The sequence below is a fragment of the Lethenteron reissneri genome, chromosome 21 (genome assembly GCF_015708825.2).
Source record: "Lethenteron reissneri isolate LAM-NWPU_2019-01 chromosome 21, ASM1570882v1, whole genome shotgun sequence".
Lineage (NCBI taxonomy): Eukaryota > Metazoa > Chordata > Hyperoartia > Petromyzontiformes > Petromyzontidae > Lethenteron > Lethenteron reissneri.
Window position 1 is genome coordinate 18,076,349 of NC_083799.1, and position 18,129 is coordinate 18,094,477.

The window sequence follows — 18,129 nt, forward strand, 5'->3', positions numbered from 1 at the left end:
GGCAGTCGTCATGCTGCCTCGCAGCTTGTTGTTTTTGTGTTTGTGCGCGCAAAGCAATCACCCTGCGCGAACTTTGAAACGATCGTCACTCGGCGATGCGCACGAAACGTTTTGCGGCAGAGCCGATTTCGATGCTGACACACCACCTCTGGGGGTGAGGTGGGGTGTCGAATTTCATCTTTTGGCCGCACACGTGCGTCCGGTTATTATAATGTTTTTGGTTTTAGCGCGCGGCGCGTGAAGTCTGTCATCTTTTGTCGCTGCGACGTATTAATCCGCCTCGATATTTCCATTTGCTTGCAGCGGGAGGATGGTAGGAGCTGGGGGGGGGGGGGGGAAGTTGGAGGCGGTGGTGGGGGAAGAGGTGCGGCGGGGGTGGTGGTGGTGGTGGTTGTGGTTGGAAGCGCAGCAGCATCAGCATCATCAGCAGCAGCAGCTCCATGGAGCGGCGCGGTGCGTGGCAGTAAATCCCACGCTGTGACCGCCGAGACTCGGCGGGGTAAATACGACATTTGATCACCGACGTGCAGCGAGAGACCGGATTTTTTGTTGTTGGTGGGGGGGGGGGGGGTTTACGAACCCCCAGCCCCCCACCCCCCGCACCCTTACGTGTTATAGGCCTAAATGGCCGCGCTAACCTAAATACGCATCGAGGAAGAGAGCAGCAGCAGCTGCAGCAGCTGCCGTCGTGATCATCCATGGGAGCCCGCGCCGCGTCGAGAATTCCGTGCCGCGCGCCCTCCTCCTCCTCCTGCTCGATGCGCAGGCCGTCGTGTGACTGACCGAGTTGGGGGGGGGTGGGACGGTGGTTGGGGTTGGAGGGACGCCTACCCACGGCTCAGGCGTCGCCCGCCGTCTCCCTCCTTCCACGACCTCCCGATGAATTCCTACTTCGCGAACTCCCTCTTCGGCAAGTACAAGGCCGGCGAGGCGATGCGCCCCACCTACTACGACTGCCGCCTGGGCGCAGACGGGATGAGCGCCCGTCAGGCGGTCTTCTACGGACCCGCGGGGCACGGCGGAGCCGCCGCTGCGGCCGCTGCTGCCGCGGCAGCCGCAGCAGCAGCCGCCGCGGCTGCCGCGGCAGGATTCGATCTGCCGTCCGGGATGGCGCATGGCGGCGCGGGGTCCCACCACCACCACCACCCCCAGGACTTTTACCACCACCAACAGCAGCAACAGCAGCACGGAGGGTCCGGATCGGCCGCGTACCCGCAGCCCGGTTCGTGCGCCGCGCTCGAACCGTCGGCCAACTTCTACGGCTACGCTGCGTTCCCGTGCGGGAGGCAGCCGGTGTTCGCCCTGCAGTCGGAGTGCGGCGGTGGCGGTGGAGGAGTAGCGGCTCAATACCACGCCGACTTCAAGGCTCTGGGGCCCTGCGCGGAGGACGAGGTGGAGTTCCCTGGGCAGGGGGCGTCATCAGCGCCGCTCTTCCCGTGGATGAGGAGCCAAGGTTAGCGGGGCAGCGAGCAGTACATACGTGCGCACGTGTTCGTCTGCATCTCTCTCTGTGTGCGTCTGACTCTCTCTGTGCGTCTGCCTCTCTCTCTCTGTGTGTGTGTCTGCCTCTCTCTGTGCGTGTGCATCTCTCTGTGCGTCTGCCTCTCTCTGTGCGTCTGCCTCTCTCTGTGCGTCTGCCTCTCTCTCTGTGTGCGTCTGACTCTCTCTGTGCGTCTGCATCTCTTTGTGTGTGCATCTGACTCTCTCTGTGCGTCTGCCTCTCTGTGTGCGTCTGCCTCTCTCTGTGCGTCTGCCTCTCTCTCTGTGTGTGTGTACATAACTCAGAGAGCAGCCTGCGCACACGGCTTCGGCGTCGTTTACGACTCCATATTTTTTTGAACAGGAGAAGGGGCCGGACTGCGGCTGTATTTTACAGTCGTAAAAGCGAGCGCGCTGAATGAGAGAACGGGAGCAATATTATGCTTGAGACTCGCGCGCGTACACACACACACACACGCGCGCAGACTAGCGCTTAAAGAGTTTGTCGCCACGCATATCACAGAGAGAGAGAGGTATTGTCGTGTTTATTATGGTTTTAACAAGTCGTGTTAAAAAATGCATATATGTACGGTGTTGTGTATATGTGTAAGTCAATAAATAAGTTTGCGAGAATTTGACTCGGCCGGTCACTACAGGTAGGTTGATTCACGTGGCACGCGATGGGGGCAGTTACCCCTCGGTTCATCACGAGCGAAATTTGTTGATTATGATAATAATAATAATAACAAACGAGGCATGTGTGTGTACCGGATATTTAAACCGCACGCTCAAATGACGTGAACTCGAGACGTGTGAGCGAAAGTCCACCTCGTTCGTCATTTTTTATGCGTACGCGTATTTAGTTTTTTTTTACTTGATATAAATTTGAGCGGCGATTTCAATCGATGGACAGGGTAAAGAGAGAGTGTGTGTGGGGGGGTGGTTTGTCTGCACGCTTTCAGTTTTAGCCACGCACACTCGATGCAGCGAAAGGGAGCAGGGCTGCGAGGGTGGCGATATTGTTCAGACGCAGGGAATTCGTCCACCGTGTCCGCATGCACGGGAATCAGAACATCAGCATCGCAAGACATCGCGTGCATTGCAAGGGGATACATTCATCTTGATGCACATCTCTCTGTCGTTCCACTGCTGGATGAAGCCCCCCCCCCCACTCCTCCTCGTACCGTGCAGTTCACGTGAGTTGTTTGACCATACTTCACCAATGCTGATCAGTGCTGGGGATTGGTGAACGGAGGTGGCCCACGCAAGGACTGGTCCGGGTATCACTTGCCGCCGGTGTTGTATTAGTCGTGGCTGGAAATCGAACTTGGGTCGATGAGTTCATCATAGATAATCGATGTTTTTTTGGGTGAGATCGCGTAAATGTATAAATGTGTCGTTAAACCCGCCACCACCCGACACGGCCAATTAATAAGGTTTGCCACGTAAACAGAACGTGGCCAATTCGTCACTAGTACAGCACTTGTGTGTAGTGTAGTGTATAGTGTAGTGTATAGTGTAGTGTATAGTGTAGTGTATAGTAGTGTATAGTGTAGTGTATAGTAGTGTATAGTGTAGCGTATAGTAGTGTATAGTAGTGTATAGGTAGTGTATAGTAGTGTATAGTAGTGTATAGTGTAGTGTATAGTGTAGTGTATAGTAGTGTATAGTGTAGTGTATAGTAGTGTATAGTGTATAGTAGTGTATAGTGGGGTATATAGTAGTGTATAGTGTGTGTATAGTAGTGTATAGTGTGTGTATAGTAGTGTATAGTGTAGTGTATAGTAGTGTATAGTGTAGTGTATAGTGTAGTGTATAGTGGGGTATATAGTAGTGTATAGTGTAGTGTATAGTAGTGTATAGTGTGTGTATAGTAGTGTATAGTGTATAGTAGTGTATAGTGTGTGTATAGTAGTGTATAGTGTGTGTATAGTAGTGTATAGTGTATAGTACTGTATAGTGGGGTATATAGTAGTGTATAGTGTAGTATATAGTAGTGTATAGTGTGTGTATAGTAGTGTATAGTAGTGTATAGTGTAGTGTATAGTAGTGTATAGTGTGTGTATTTGTAGTGTATAGTGTAGTATATAGTAGTGTATAGTGTGTGTATAGTAGTATATAGTGTTGTGTATAGCAGTGTATAGTGTGTAGTGTATAGTAGTGTATAGTGTAGTGTATAGTAGTGTATAGTGTAGTGTATAGTAGTGTATAGTGTAGTGTATAGTAGTGTATAGTAGTGTATAGTGGAGTGTATAGTAGTGTATAGTGTAGTGTATAGTAGTGTATAGTGTAGTGTATAGTGTAGTGTATAGTGGGGTATATAGTAGTGTATAGTGTAGTGTATAGTAGTGTATAGTGTGTTTATAGTAGTGTATAGTGTAGTGTATAGTAGTGTATAGTGATATGGTAGTGTATAGTGGGGTATATAGTAGTGTATAGTGTGTGTATAGTAGTGTATAGTAGTGTATAGTGTAGTGTATAGTGTAGTGTATAGTGGTAGTGTATAGTAGTGTATAGTGTAGTGCATAGTATTGTATAGTGTAGTGTATAGTAGTGTATAGTGTAGTGTATAGTGTATAGTAGTGTATAGTGTGTGTATAGTAGTGTATAGTGTGTGTATATAGTAGTGTATTGTGTGCGTATAGTAGTGTATAGTGGTGTATATAGTAGTGTATAGTGTAGTGTATAGTGTAGTGTATAGTAGTGTATAGTGTAGTGTATAGTGTATAGTGTAGTATATAGTAGTGTATAGTGTAGTGTATAGTAGTGTATAGTGTAGTGTATAGTAGTGTATAGTATGTGTATAGTAGTGTATAGTGTAGTGTATAGTAGTGTATAGTGTAGTGTATAGTGTAGTGTATAGTGTAGTGTATAGTAGTGTATAGTGTGTGTATAGTAGTGTATAGTGTAGTGTATAGTAGTGTATAGTGTAGTATAATACTACAGCATAACCAACGTGTTGAAGAGCCAAGCCACAACATTTACAATCTGAGTTCGACGTTTCGCCAGTAACTACAACCACCTGTATTATGGATGATATTGCTCGCAACAGCCTACTACTACTGCGACTGCGTGTTAAAACGGGTTCCTAGTAGCGCAGTGCGGTGATTTTGGATATTATCCCCGCACTGATTTCAATCGTCGAGCTCAGGTGACCTCGTTCCAAGTCGCAGTGCGCTCACAACCCACTTGACCACGGCTCCATCCCCACAGCCACCCGAGACACTGCTCATCGCCGCATGTGGACTACTCTCTCCGTAAATAACTCGTATAAGTTACTCAGCGTTTGGGGGGTGGGTGAATAAAGTTCAACTTACCGACGTTGCGTTGTGAAGGAAACGTTTTGTTTCTTCTTCAAATGCTCACGATCATTTAAGAGCTCACGTTGATCCGTGGTTGTTTGTGTTTGTTTGTTTTGATTAACCGCTCGAGCTCACTGTCCAAGAGGACTTCGTGCTCAATTGTCGGTGCTATTGTGTGTCACCTGAACACGGATCCTGCCACAGTCACGTGGGAGTTCCCTCGATGGGCTCGGGGTCGCCACTCGAGACGAACTCGCACCGGGTGACGCTCTTTTTGGTACTAAGACAGCACCGACATAACTGTGCATGGCTATTTGTTCTATATCTCTCGTATATGGGGGTGAGCGGGAACGAGGAGGAGGGATGGGAGCGGTGGCTTTGTGGTCAGCGCACTGCGCTATGATGAACCCAGTGAGCCGAGTTCGATTTCGGACCACGGCTAAAACCATCAGCTGCGAGTTCTATCTGAGCCTGTCCTGGCGCGGGCCATCCCTCGTTCGTTGACCCGCGTTGACGAGCGTGGTGAAGTATGGTCAAAACGAACCGCAAAACGACAATGCTCTCGATCAGACAAACTCAGCAATACCCCCAATTTACATCACGGCACCTCCCTTGCCAGTATCGAAATATAATCATGGGGCTTTACCCTTTCGGCTAATAAAACAGTTGTGTTTGAGATGTTAAAACACCAAACGGAAACCTTTCGAAAGGAACCGTGTCTGCATCAACCACGCGTCCTTGTGGTGGACATTGTCAAGACAATGCATATGAGAGCATGCTTTATTTTTGCATGTTCACCACATATACGCGTGGTTCATGCGGACATGACTCCCTGCAAAAAGTTTCCGTTTGATGTTTTAACATCTGAGCACAATTGTTTTATTGCCAGAAAAGGGTGAAATCCTTTTTCTTACGCCCCAATTTACCGTCTGCCCCCGTTTCACGTCGTTTCGCAAACGCGTCGTCACTTTGTGATGATCACCTCCACCACCTCCACCACCACCACCTCCACCACCTCCACCACCTCCACCACGACCTCCACCACCACCACCACCTCCACCTCCACCACCACCTCCACCACCACCACCTCCACCACCACCACCACCTCCACCACCACCACCACCACCTCCACCACCACCTCCACCACCACCACCTCCACCACCACCACCTCCACCACCACCACCTCCACCACCACCACCTCCACCACCACCACCTCCACCACCACCTCCACCACCTCCACCACCACCTCCACCACCTCCACCACCTCCACCTCCACCACCTCCACCACCACCACTACCACCACTACCACCACTACCACCACCTCCACCACCACCACCACCACCACCACCTCCAACTCCACCACCTCCACCACCACCACCACGACCACCACCACCACCACCACCTCCACCACCTCCACCACCACCTCCACCACCACCTCCACCACCACCACCACTACCCTGCAAATCGCTTCGATTGACGTCGCTTCGATATTCGTCATCGCGCCTGTGCAGGAACGCATCCCCGACGTTAACCGGGGTATTACCGTATATACTATAACGATATCGGCTACGTGTGTATGTACAGTATGTTAAACTTCTTTCGCACCGCACGTAGCCGACCGCGCGCGCTAGTCGGAGGTGCGGGGGGAAAGGCAAACAACCCCAACACTGGATAAAAGCACTTCTGAAGAAATATAGTTTTCAATCGAGATGTTGCAAGTGCATCTGCTCCAGTGGCCACGAGCGTGCCCAGAAGTTGCTGGGCGCTGAACTGCACGCGGACAGCGAACCGCGCGTAATAGCCTCGCGACTGCAGCGAGCGATGTCATCGGGGCCCCTATCGAGGTGGTTTCCGCAACGTCTCCGTACGCACCCGTCCGCTCCCAAGTGCGCCAGGAATGTGGACAACTCGATGACGAGCAGCTGCCCGTCGTTGGGTCACGGATGAGACGGCGCCGTCACGCGCGCCAGGCGATTGTGGTCACGAATCACTCGCAGGTCGAACCACTCCGGGCCAGCATCTTGTCGAAGGAAAATGAGTTCTGAAGACCCATTGGGGGCTGTCGTCGATTTTTTGTGTATAGAAAGTAACGGGGTATATTGTCATTCATCTTCTTGGTTCTTTCGGTAAAGTGACTTTACCGAAAGAACCAAGAAGATGAATCCCTGCAGTCACAAAAGCTTTAAATCGAAAAATATATAGTCATTTTTACGATAATTAGGACGGGTATTTTACGATTAGATCAAACGAGAAGGTCTAGCAACACGGGCCACCGAACACGATGCATGGATGTTGAACCTCTTTCGCAGACATGGATACAAGTGTACGCAGAATAGACCGATAGCTTGGCAAAGAGACGTCTCGCATACCGATCAAAACACAAATGCCATGCGCTTTGCATGGCAAAGGCGTTCAATCAGACACTGGGGTTCTAGTACCTAGCAGTTAAATGCACCTAAAGTAAAGACGAATATGTGATGTCTACAGCATGTAGACAAAGTCTCTCGCATACTGCTGGGAGGAGCTGCTATGAGCGAGTCGCAGTCAAGGCCGGCACGGCACACGAGCGAGTGTGTGGACACAATCGCGTCCCACCGCCTTTGTCTCCCCACTACCGATATGTTTTTGCGCGCCACACCAGGTGCTCAATTGCATGCCGAGTGGACCTAGGGAAGGCCACGACTGGTTCAGATATTCATAATTGTTGTTGCTTGTGAGCAGCAGACGAGCCGAGGCACCACAACATACGAACACACACACACGGGCGTGCTGTCGACAGCTGCCCAAACTGCGTCACGTTAACTCTCATTGACCACGTCCGCCTCTCTCTCTCTTGCGACACGGTATATGTATATATATATAACATATAATCATCATGAGTTGGCTGCACAATATAGACATCATGTCATTGTAAAAACACTACGAATGCCATTGATTAGAGCACGTTCCCACAAGTACGCCGAGAAGTTACGATGCAATGACGACATCTCTCCATTCTAGATTTGAAGCTTTCGTGACTGCAAGGATTCATATTCTTAGGTTTTTTTCTGTAAAGTCACGTAGGTAAAAACATTAAAAAAAGTAAAATAAAATAAAAAAATATTTTTTTTATTTTATTTTAATTTTTTTATTTTATTTTACTCTTTTAATGTTTTTACCTACGTGACTTTACCGAAAAAACATCTCTCCATAGAAGACAAAGACAATGCTCCCCAGTATAGCCTCAAGAGACTTTCGAGGCAAGTGCTGTTCGCGGGCACACAAATGAAGGCCTGGGGGGGGGTAGGTGGGTGAGCAGCACCACGCCCGGCCGTCTTTGTCTTCCCTCGTACTCATTTGAGGCTGAGTCGACCCAGGGAAGGCCGTGCGATGGTGCGTGGACTGCTGGCCCAGGGATGATTCAAGCGTCAACAAGCCCCCGGCATTGCATTGTCATTTTGGGCCATTGTCACTTCTCGATCGGCTGGGGAGCGCGCGCGCGCGCCTCCTCCGTGTGCGCGCGCTCGTTGCGAGGGGGTGGAGGGGGGGCAGGTGGCGTCAGCGGTCAGCGTGTTGACCGCTGCGAACCCGGAACCCGGCGCGCCCGAGTTCGATTCCCGCTCGCGGACAACGCCGTTGAGGATCCCCCGGAACGGTCTTGGGGGCGCGCTTAGCGGCGGTCGGCTCGGCACTCGAACGAGCAGCCGGTGCGGTGTGTAGAACACACCGACACTCGGGGAGACAAAGCCGGCCGGGCGTGGTGCTGGCCACCCAAACCCCCCCCCCCCCCCTCGCGTGCCGTGCCGGCCTTCATAGGTGCTTGCTAGCTGCACTTGCCCCAACTGTATGTTGAGGCTATACGGGGGTGGGGGTGTGAATCTTTGTCTTTGTTGTTGCGGCGGTGCCTCCAGACGTCCTTCCTCTCTACGCGGTCCCTCCGATGCGGGGAGGACCGCGACCTGCGCCGACTGAGCGGCCGCGTCGCGCTTGGTGACGATGGCGGTCACGGTGGCGCTGCTCCGTGTGTCCGCGTAGGGATCGGTGTTCAGTTCGCGTGGGCTGCGTACGGTTGCGGAATAAGTTCAACGTACACACTTGCGTACGTCGCACGGATGATCCTTACCAGCAGTAGTCATTGTCGTGGTGTGTGTGTATATTGATGGACAGGGTGGCCCAAATGTCTGGACACATGGGGTTATGTCACTATATTTACGTTGGCAACGTCCTCAAATTCATTTCAAAAGAGGATTCGTGCACCGTGCATTCGCGTGTGATGCGAGTCGGTTTTGAAAATGTGTTAAAATACATTAAATGACCCTGCGTGATTTGTAAAAAAAATAAGGATAATGACCCTGTTTATCCTGACGTTTGCGCCACTCCGTATATATAAACAGTATATACTGTACAGTATATAATGCTGTTAAAGGGCAGCATTGACTAACAGCGGTTGCGTCGCGTGGAAGGGCGGCATTGCTTGGCAGCGTCTGTGCCGTGTAGGACAGCAGCATTTACTGGTAGCGGATACGTTTTCTAGATTTGAAGCTTTCGTGACTGCAAGGATTCATATCAAGTACTTGCTACAGCTGTCGTGGCTGTGACGGTTCCACCTGAAGACGGAAGCTTGTGTTGCCTCCGAAACGTCGTGATTCTTATTTTATTTTACTTTTATTAATTGTAATGTTTTACCTACGTGACTTTACCGAAAAAATCTAAGAATACGGATAAGTTTTGTTCTCGAGTCCAGCATGTGCCCTTAACGCGTGGGGCGTTCCGTTATGCCCGCGGCTGCGTCGCGGCGGAGGGCAGCAGAGATGCTGCCCGCGTGGTCGGGCAGCGGCTACGGTTCGTGTGAGGGCAGTAACCATGACCGCACGCGAGTTGCGGTGTTGTAAAAAGTATAACCCGTAAAAACAAAGTTTTTCACTATAAATCCTTTATATGCGTGGCGGCTAGAGTCCTCTCGTCCTCTGGCTTGAGATGGCTGCCACCTATTGGTCAGATGATTGTCTGCCAGTATTAAGCTATTGGTAATTAAATATTTAATTTGTTTTCCCTAAACAGTGTAAATTTTTGGGAAAAAATGTTCACGAACATTAATTGTCACGCACAACGAGTCTGTGTGCAAAATGTCAGCTCGATTGGATCACGGGAAGTGGGTTAAAAAACGACCGAAAGATTTGCACGGTCGTAAGCAAGCAAGCACGAAAGCACGCAAGCAAGCAAGCAAGCGAACTTAATATAAAGGATTTAAAAAGGGCAGCAGATATGCACCACAGCGATTTGCAGCTTCGTCAGGCTGGGGCTGTTTTAAAACTTAACAATTATTTTTTATTTCACCAGGTAAGACCCCATTGAGCTACGTAAGCTCTTTTTAAGAAGCGGCCTGGCCACACAAATGATACGCTCAACAAAAGTGGCTCATCACGTGGAAATGTGTAGCAGCCAAATGCTCTAAGTGTATGTGGATTCTCAATGTGGAGGGGAAAACCGGAGGACCCGGATGCAAACAAAGAAATCCACGCGACCACGCGGGGAGATTTCGTGTCTCTCTCCTCGTGGTCGCGTGAATTTTTTTCCGGGTCCTCCGGTTTTTCCCTCCGCATTTGGAATCAACATCACGCGTTCAGAGTATTTGGCTGCTAGAAATGTCCTCGTGATAAGCCATCAGGCCGCTTCTTCAAAACAACGATGTAGCAGCTCAGTGGACCTTAACCACGTAACATAATAATTAAAACTTGCTCGTGCCTGAGTTCATTCTGCTGTCCGTGTGTCTCGCAGTGGGACCGGGCAGGCGACGTGGCCGCCAGACGTACTCGCGCTACCAGACCCTGGAGCTGGAGAAGGAGTTCCTCTTCAACCCGTACCTGACGCGCAAGCGGCGCATCGAGGTGTCGCATGCGCTCGGCCTCACCGAGCGCCAGGTGAAGATCTGGTTCCAGAACCGGCGCATGAAGTGGAAGAAAGAGAACCACAGGGACAAGTTTCCGGCGCGGAAGGAGGACATGCTGCTCAAGGAGCCCGACAAAGCCGACGACAACTCGGCGGACGAGGGCTCGGAGGGCACCTCGAAGAACGAGGATGCGGAATGACGATCGGTGGCGATTGGTGATGATTGGTGATGATTGGTGGTGATTGGTGATGATTGGTGATGATTGGTGATGATTGGTGATGATGACGGTGATGGTGACGGTGGTGATGGAGCAGCACGGAAGGGGGGTGGGGTGGGGGAGGCTGTGGCGCGCGTGGCAAGTCCGCAAGCGTGAGGGCAGAGCGCGCTTAGTTTGTTCTCCTACCCCCCCTCCCCCGCACCTCCAATGAGCACCGTTTGCTGCGTACGGTGCGAACGAAGTTCAACATCGGACCTGACGAAGAGCAGCGCGCACAACCATCGTCCGCTCTGCTGTCGCCGGATGCGTGACCGCCCCCCCCCCCCTCTCCGGCTCTCGACTCGCCTGGCGGTGATCTACGACGGCGACGATCCGAGAGCGAGTCGTCAGCCTGGTTCGAACGGGCAAAAAGAAGAAAACAAAACAAAAACACCCACCTTAAATCTGGCCTCGTCAAATAATAATGATGATCGTGATTATTACACCCGCCTCTGTGAAGCGAAACAAAAACCGCAGTGTGCGGATTGCGATGTCTGTGCGTGTGAGCGTGTGCGTGTGTGAGAGTGTGAGCGTGTGTGCGTGTGAGCGTGTGCGTGTGTGCGTGTGAGCGTGTGCGTGTGTGCGTGTGAGGGTGTGAGCGTGTGCGTGTGTGCGTGTGAGCGTGTGAGCGTGTGCGTGTGTGCGTGTGAACGTGTGCGTGTGAACGTGTGCGTGTGAGCGTGTGTGTGCGTGTGAGCAGTGTGCGTGTGAGCGTGTGAGCGTCTGCGTGTGAGCTTGTGCGTGTGTGCGTGTGAGCGTGTGAGCGTGTGCGTGTGAGCGTCTGCGTGTGAGCGTCTGCGTGTGAACGTGTGTGTGTTTGGGGAGCGGTGGCGTAGCGGTTAGCGCGCTGCGTTACGAATCCGGCGAGCCGAGAAAAAGGTGGATGCCCGCTCACGGCCACCAACACCAGTGACAGCGATTATCCGAACTGGGCTTTGTGCCTCCCTTAGGTCGACTCAGCCTTAAATGAGTACCTGGTGCAGTGTGTAAACGTGGCCACCTGGGAGATGTCAGCGGTGGGGGCGTGCTGGTGGCCACCCTTCGCGCGCGGTGCCGGCCTTCAGAGATGGTGCTCGCTAACAGCACTTGCCCCAACAGTCTGTGCAGGCTATACGAGGGATCTTTGTCTTTGTGTGAGCGAGGCGTGTGTGTGCGGTGTGTGTGTGAGCAGTGTGTGAGCGGTGTGTTTGTGTGTGTGAGCAGTTTGTGTGTTTGTGTGTGTGCGGTGTGTGTGTGAGCGGTGTGTGAGCGAGGCGTGTGCGTGTTTGTGTGTGTGAGCGGTGTGTGTGTGTTTGTGTGTGTGTGTGAGCGGTGTGTGTGTGTTTGTGTGTGTGTGTGAGCGGTGTGTGTGTGAGCAGTGTGTGTGTTTGTGTGTGTGTGTGAGCGGTGTTTGTGTGTGTGTGTGTGAGCGGTGTGTTTGTGTGTGTGTGAGTGAGGCGTGTGTGTGAGCGGTGTGTGTTTGTGTGTGTGTGTGAGCGGTGTGTGTGTTTTTGTATGTGTGTGAGCGGTGTGTGTGTTTGTGTGTGTGAGCGGTGTGTGTGTTTGTGTGTGTGTGTGAGCGTGTTTGTGTGTGTGTTTGTATGTGTGTGAGCGGTGTGTTTGTGTGTGTGAGCGGTGTGTGTGTGAGCAGTGTGTGTGTGTGTTTGTGTGTGTGTGTGTTTGTGTGTGTGTGTGAGCGGTGTTTGTGTGTGTGAGCGGTGTGTTTGTGTGTGTGTGAGTGAGGCGTGTGTGTGAGCGGTGTCTGTGTTTGTGTGTGTTTTTGTATGTGTGTGAGCGGTGTGTGTTTTTGTATGTGTGTGAGCGGTGTGTGTGTTTGTGTGTGTGAGCGGTGTGTGTGTTTGTGTGTGTGAGCGGTGTGTGTGTTTGTGTGTGTGAGCGGTGTTTGTGTGTGTGAGCGGTGTGTGTGTTTGTGTGTGTGAGCGGTGTGTGTGTTTGTGTGTGTGTGTGAGCGGTGTGTGTGTGTTTGTGTGTGTGTTTGTATGTGTGTGAGCGGTGTGTTGTGTGTGTGAGCGGTGTGTGTGTGAGCGGTGTGTGTGTTTGTGTGTTTGTGTGTGAGCGGTGTGTTTGTGTGTGTTTGTGTGTGTGAGCGGTGTGTGTGTGTTTGTGTGTGTGAGCGGTGTGTGTGTTTGTGTGTGTGAGCGGTGTGTGTGTTTGTGTGTGTGAGCAGTGTGTGTGTGTTTGTGTGTTTGTGTGTGTGAGCGTGTGTGTGTTTGTGTGTGTGTTTGTTTGCGTGTGTGTTTGTGAACGGTGTGTGTTTGTGTGTGTGAGCGGTGTGTGTGTGTGTTTGTGTATTTGTGAGCGGTGTGTGTTTGTGTGTGTGAGCGGTGTGTGTGTGTTTGTGTGTTTGTGAGCGGTGTGTGTGTTTGTGTGTTTGTGAGCGGTGTGTGTGTTTGTGTGTGATCGGTGTGTGTGTGTTTGTGTGTTTGTGAGCGAGGCATGTGCGTGTGTGTGTTTGTGCGTGTTTGTTTGTGTGTGTTTGTGTGTGTGAGCGGTGTGTGTGTGTTTGTGTGTGTGTGAGCGGTGTGTGTGTGTTTGTGAGCGAGGCATGTGCGTGTGTGTGTTTGTGAGCGGTGTGTGTGTTTGTGTGTGAGCGGTGTGAGTGTGTGTGTTTGTGTGTTTGTGAGCGAGGCATGTGCGTTTGTGTGTTTGTGAGCGAGGCATGTGCGTGTGTGTGTGTTTGTGAGCGGTGTGTGTGTTTGTGTGTGTGTGAGCGGTGTGTGTGTGTTTGTGAGCGAGGCATGTGCGTGTGTGTGTGTTTGTGAGCGGTGTGTGTGTTTGTGTATGTGTGAGCGGTGTGTGTGTTTGTGTGTGAGCGGTGTTTGTGTGTTTGTAAGCGAGGCATGTGCGTGTGTGTGTGTTTGTGTGTGTGAGCGGTGTGTGTGTGTTTGTGTGTGTGTGTGAGCGGTGTGTGTGTTTGTGTGTGTGTGAGCGGTGTGTGTGTGTTTGTGAGCGAGGCATGTGCGTGTGTGTGTGTTTGTATGTTTGTGTGTATGTGTTTGTGTGTGTGTGTGAATGGTGTGTGTGTGTGTGTGAGAGCGAGGCATGTGCGTGTGTGTGTGTTTGTGTGTGTGTTTGTGTGTGTTTGTGTATGTGTTTGTGTGTGTTTGTGTGTGTGAGCGGTGTGTGTTTGTTTGTGTGTGTGTGAGCGGTGTGTGTGTGTTTGTGAGCGAGGCATGTGCGTGTGTGTGTTTGTGTGTGTTTGTGTGTGTGTTTGTGTGTGTTTGTGTGTGTGTGTTTGTGTGTGAGCGATGTGAGTGTGTGTGTTTGTGTGTTTGTGAGCGAGGCATGTGCGTGTGTGTGTTTGTGTGTGTGTTTGTGTGTGTGTGTGTTTGTGTGTGTGTTTGTGTGTGTGTTTGTGTGTGTGTTTGTGTGTGTGTGTGAGAGAGCGAGGCATGTGCGTGTGTGTGTTTGTGTGTATTTGTGTGTGTTTGTGTGTGTGTTTGTGTGTGTGTGTGTGAGAGCGAGGCATGTGCGTGTGTTGTGTGTGTTGTGTGTGTGTGTGAGAGCGAGGCATGTGCGTGTGTGTGTTTGTGTGTGTTTGTGTGTGTGTTTGTGTGTGTGTGTGTGTGAGAGCGAGGCATGTGCGTGTGTGTGTTTGTGTGTGTGTTTGTGTGTGTGTGTGTGAGAGCGAGGCATGTGCGTGTGTGTGTTTGTGTGTGTTTGTGTGTGTTTGTGTGTGTTTGTGTGTGTGTGTACACGCGACGTCAAAGTGCATTAAGGCGGGACGTGGCGCTGATTTTGGGAAGCGGGTGCTCGGAGTGGTCTGAACTCGTGTGTTTTGATGGTGGACAGACCCACGGTGGCTTATAAAGCTCGCGTGGGGGTAGGGGTCCAAACAACGACACACACACACAAAGGTTGCAATCTTTGGTATTCTTTTTTTCTTCCAGAGGTGGTCGAATGAAATCAAGGCTTCATTTCTCACTCGATATTTCTGCCCGGAACGCTGCTATGGAGCCGCCTTGGAATCGTAGACAACAAGGGTACACGCCAGGGTTGCCCAAACTCGTTCCGCGCTGCACGCGTCCGATGATTGTTAAGCGCGTGCCACGTGACGTGCTAAGCGCCACGTGACGTGCTACGCGCCACGCGTCCCGCGTGTGCACGCACGCTCGGAGCCCGCGTACGCACGCACCGAGATCTCGATCTTATATCGTGTGTCACGTGGGACGCGTTTAACAATCATCCGACGCGTGCAGCGTGCAGCGAGTTAATTCGTATTTGAATGGGGAGCAATAAGTAGCGTAGTGGTGGCGGCGGTGGCGGGCCGCGTGGACTAGAGTTTGGAAAAGCCTGGTATGATCGAATCATATAATTGCACCATGTAGATATGATCCTAGAATCATACGAACAGGTTTAAAATACAGCCCATCTGAGGACGATAAGGACGCGGTGGTGGTTCTGCCCAATACATAATTCGAGGTGACGTCCCGGACTTTCTGCGCTCTAAATTAAGAACCGGGTATTATTTCGGGGGTGGCGGACGTATCGGCGGTCGTATTTGGCCGTGGAGTTCTTGGACCTCCCCGTTCATGAACTGGGACTCAAAGTGAGTTGATTGGAAGGCCGTGCAGGATTCACCACTGCAGGATCTCTGTGAATGAATCGACGGATTTTGTTGTTTTGTGTCGAAAGATTGAATTTCGTGCCCAACAACATGAGCTACCTAAACATAAAAAAACATTTTATTTTATATATAATATAGTTTTTGTTCCTTCTATCGACGCATTTAATGCATGTTCATAATAAGATTTGTTTATTTTCTCTCTCTCTCTCTCTTATTTTACAATTGTACCACTCGTTACGATCAAGCACTCGTTAATCAGAACAAGCCACGCGGAAACGTGCACACTCGTATAGAGAGATTCGTCGGAAGCGATGTAAATCCACACACACACATGGACACACGAACAAAAATAAATATGCAACAACAACAACGATATATGTTACGTCGTTTTATTTGTTTTGTATATTTTCTGTGAAGGTTTGGTCCGTTTGAAAGGAAGACGCGCCGTCCGCTCAATAAAAACAAAAATTTAAACAAAAATAAAAGCGTTCACAAACGACCAACCACGAAGCGCATTGTTTGAAATGTAAACAAACGGTACCATCTCGGCCCACCGTATCGTAATCCTTTGTGAAACTATTGTAATAGAATTCTACAGTATCCACGCTTTGCGGTAACAGTGGCGCATAAAATATGTTAATTTAAACTTTTAAAAAATCACATTTTGCCACCAAAACTGCCTCACTGCACAAGTGTACAACAGCCCAACGTTTCGGGCAATGGCCCTCCTTCAGGACAGCGAGAGCATACAGGCCACACTCTACAGTAATGTGGTGGTGGTGATGGTGCTGTTTCTATACACAGACAAGACAAAGATTCCCCGCCCCCCGCCCCGCCCCCCGTGTATTCTGAACACGCTGTGCTGTTAGCGAGCACCTGTTAAGGCCGGCACCGGGGCACACCACGTGGTGTGTGGCCAGCACCACGCCGCGGCCGCCTCCGTCTCCCTAGTGGCGGTGTTTACGCACCGCGCCAGGTAGGCGTTAATTTTGACGCTGAGTCGACCCAGGGAAGGCACGGGACCGATTGGGATATTCGCCATGAGCATTGGTCGCGAGCGGTGGTCGGTTTGGCAGCGCAGCACGCTAACCGCGGCGCCACCGCTCCCGACACACAAGGCAACGATTTCCCCGTGAGGCCTGCACAGACTGTAGGGGCAAGTGCTGTTAGCGAGCGCCTATGAAGGCCGGCACTGTGGCACACGAGGGGGTGGGTGGCCAGCACCACGCCCGCTCGCCCGCCCGCCTTTGTCTCCCTAGTGGCGTTACTTACGCATCGCTCCAAGTACTCATTTGAGGCTGAGTCAACCTAAGAGAGGCCCTGGATCGATTCAGATATAATCGTCACCGGGGGTTGGCAGCGAGCGGGAATCGAACGCGCAGCGCCGCGAACCGCGACATACATACAAACACACAAACACACAAACACACACACAAACACACAAACACACACAAACACACACAAACACACACACAAACACACGGACAAACACACAAACACACACACACACACACACACAAACACACAAACACACACACACAAACACAAACACACACACAAACACACACACACAAACACACACACACACAAACACACAAACACACAAACACACAAACACACAAACACACAAACACACAAACACACGGACACGCGACTTTTCAATGAAGTCGACGTGATGTTTGTCCCCGCGGGAGAGTGTCGACGGAACGGTCTTAAGAGCAGGGTTGCGATTCCCGCATGGAAAATGCGGAAGGAGGGTTCAAATTTTCCCGCATTTTTGCTAAAGTCAACCGCAAACGGTGGAAAGACTACTCCTATGACCGCGCGCTTTTAACAACACGTTAATGCGTTCTATTGGAAAGGATACATCATGTACATGTGCTCGTAATGACGGCTCCGCATTTGAATAAAGTATGTGGTTCTTGTGCGGAAATGCGGAAATCATATATTCATTCCAATCAGTAACTCAAAGCCCTACGTGATGCTGGGCCTTGCATGTATCCTTTCCAATAGAACGCATTAACGTGTTGTTAAAAGCGCGCGGTCATAGGAGTAGTCTTTCCACCGTTTGCGGTTGACTTTAGCAAAAATGCGGGAAAATTTGAACCCTCCTTCCGCATTTTCCATGCGGAAATCGCAACCCTGCTTAAGACCCCCTTCGTTGAGGCTCCCCGCTTGAGAGTCGCACCCTCGGGGCCCGGGGGGCGAGATCGCGTCCGCTCCCTCTTGCGTCTTGGCTGATGTCCATTCAGAGCTGCGACCACCACGGGATGTGGTGGTGGTGGTGGTGGAAGTTTGCGCCGCGTTGTGGCGCTGAACTTCCCTCCGTTCCTTTGGACGCAACACAACAACAACATTCATTCTAGATTTGAAGCTTTCGTGACTGCAAGGATTCATACTCTTAGGTTTTTTTTCTGTAAAGTCACGTAGGTAAAAAAATTTAAATTAATAAAAGTAAAATAAAACAACAACAACAACGCATTAGCACAGGTGGCTTCGTAGAGTGCGAAACAACGTCACCATACAGTTCATGCAACAACATCTACGGCCAGACACCGTTGTCTCCGTCACAAAGCTGTCCCTCCACGTGCACTCCTCGTCAAGCTGCAAAGCCTTCTGGAAGTTTCATTTCACCAGTTGAGGCCCACTGAGCGAA

The 18,129-nt window shown here is 50.9% G+C and overlaps 1 protein-coding gene across 1 annotated transcript; it reads left to right on the forward strand.

Annotated features, from left to right (window-relative positions):
• The first annotated feature begins 374 nt into the window (after window positions 1-374).
• On the forward strand, window positions 375-12,858 carry LOC133345344 (homeobox protein Hox-D8-like). Its single transcript, XM_061556022.1, has 2 exons — window positions 375-1,453; window positions 10,539-12,858. Exons 1-2 carry the CDS (start codon window positions 880-882, stop codon window positions 10,847-10,849), a joined length of 885 nt encoding a protein of 294 aa, XP_061412006.1. The 5' UTR covers window positions 375-879; the 3' UTR covers window positions 10,850-12,858.
• Window positions 12,859-18,129: the final 5,271 nt, after the last annotated feature.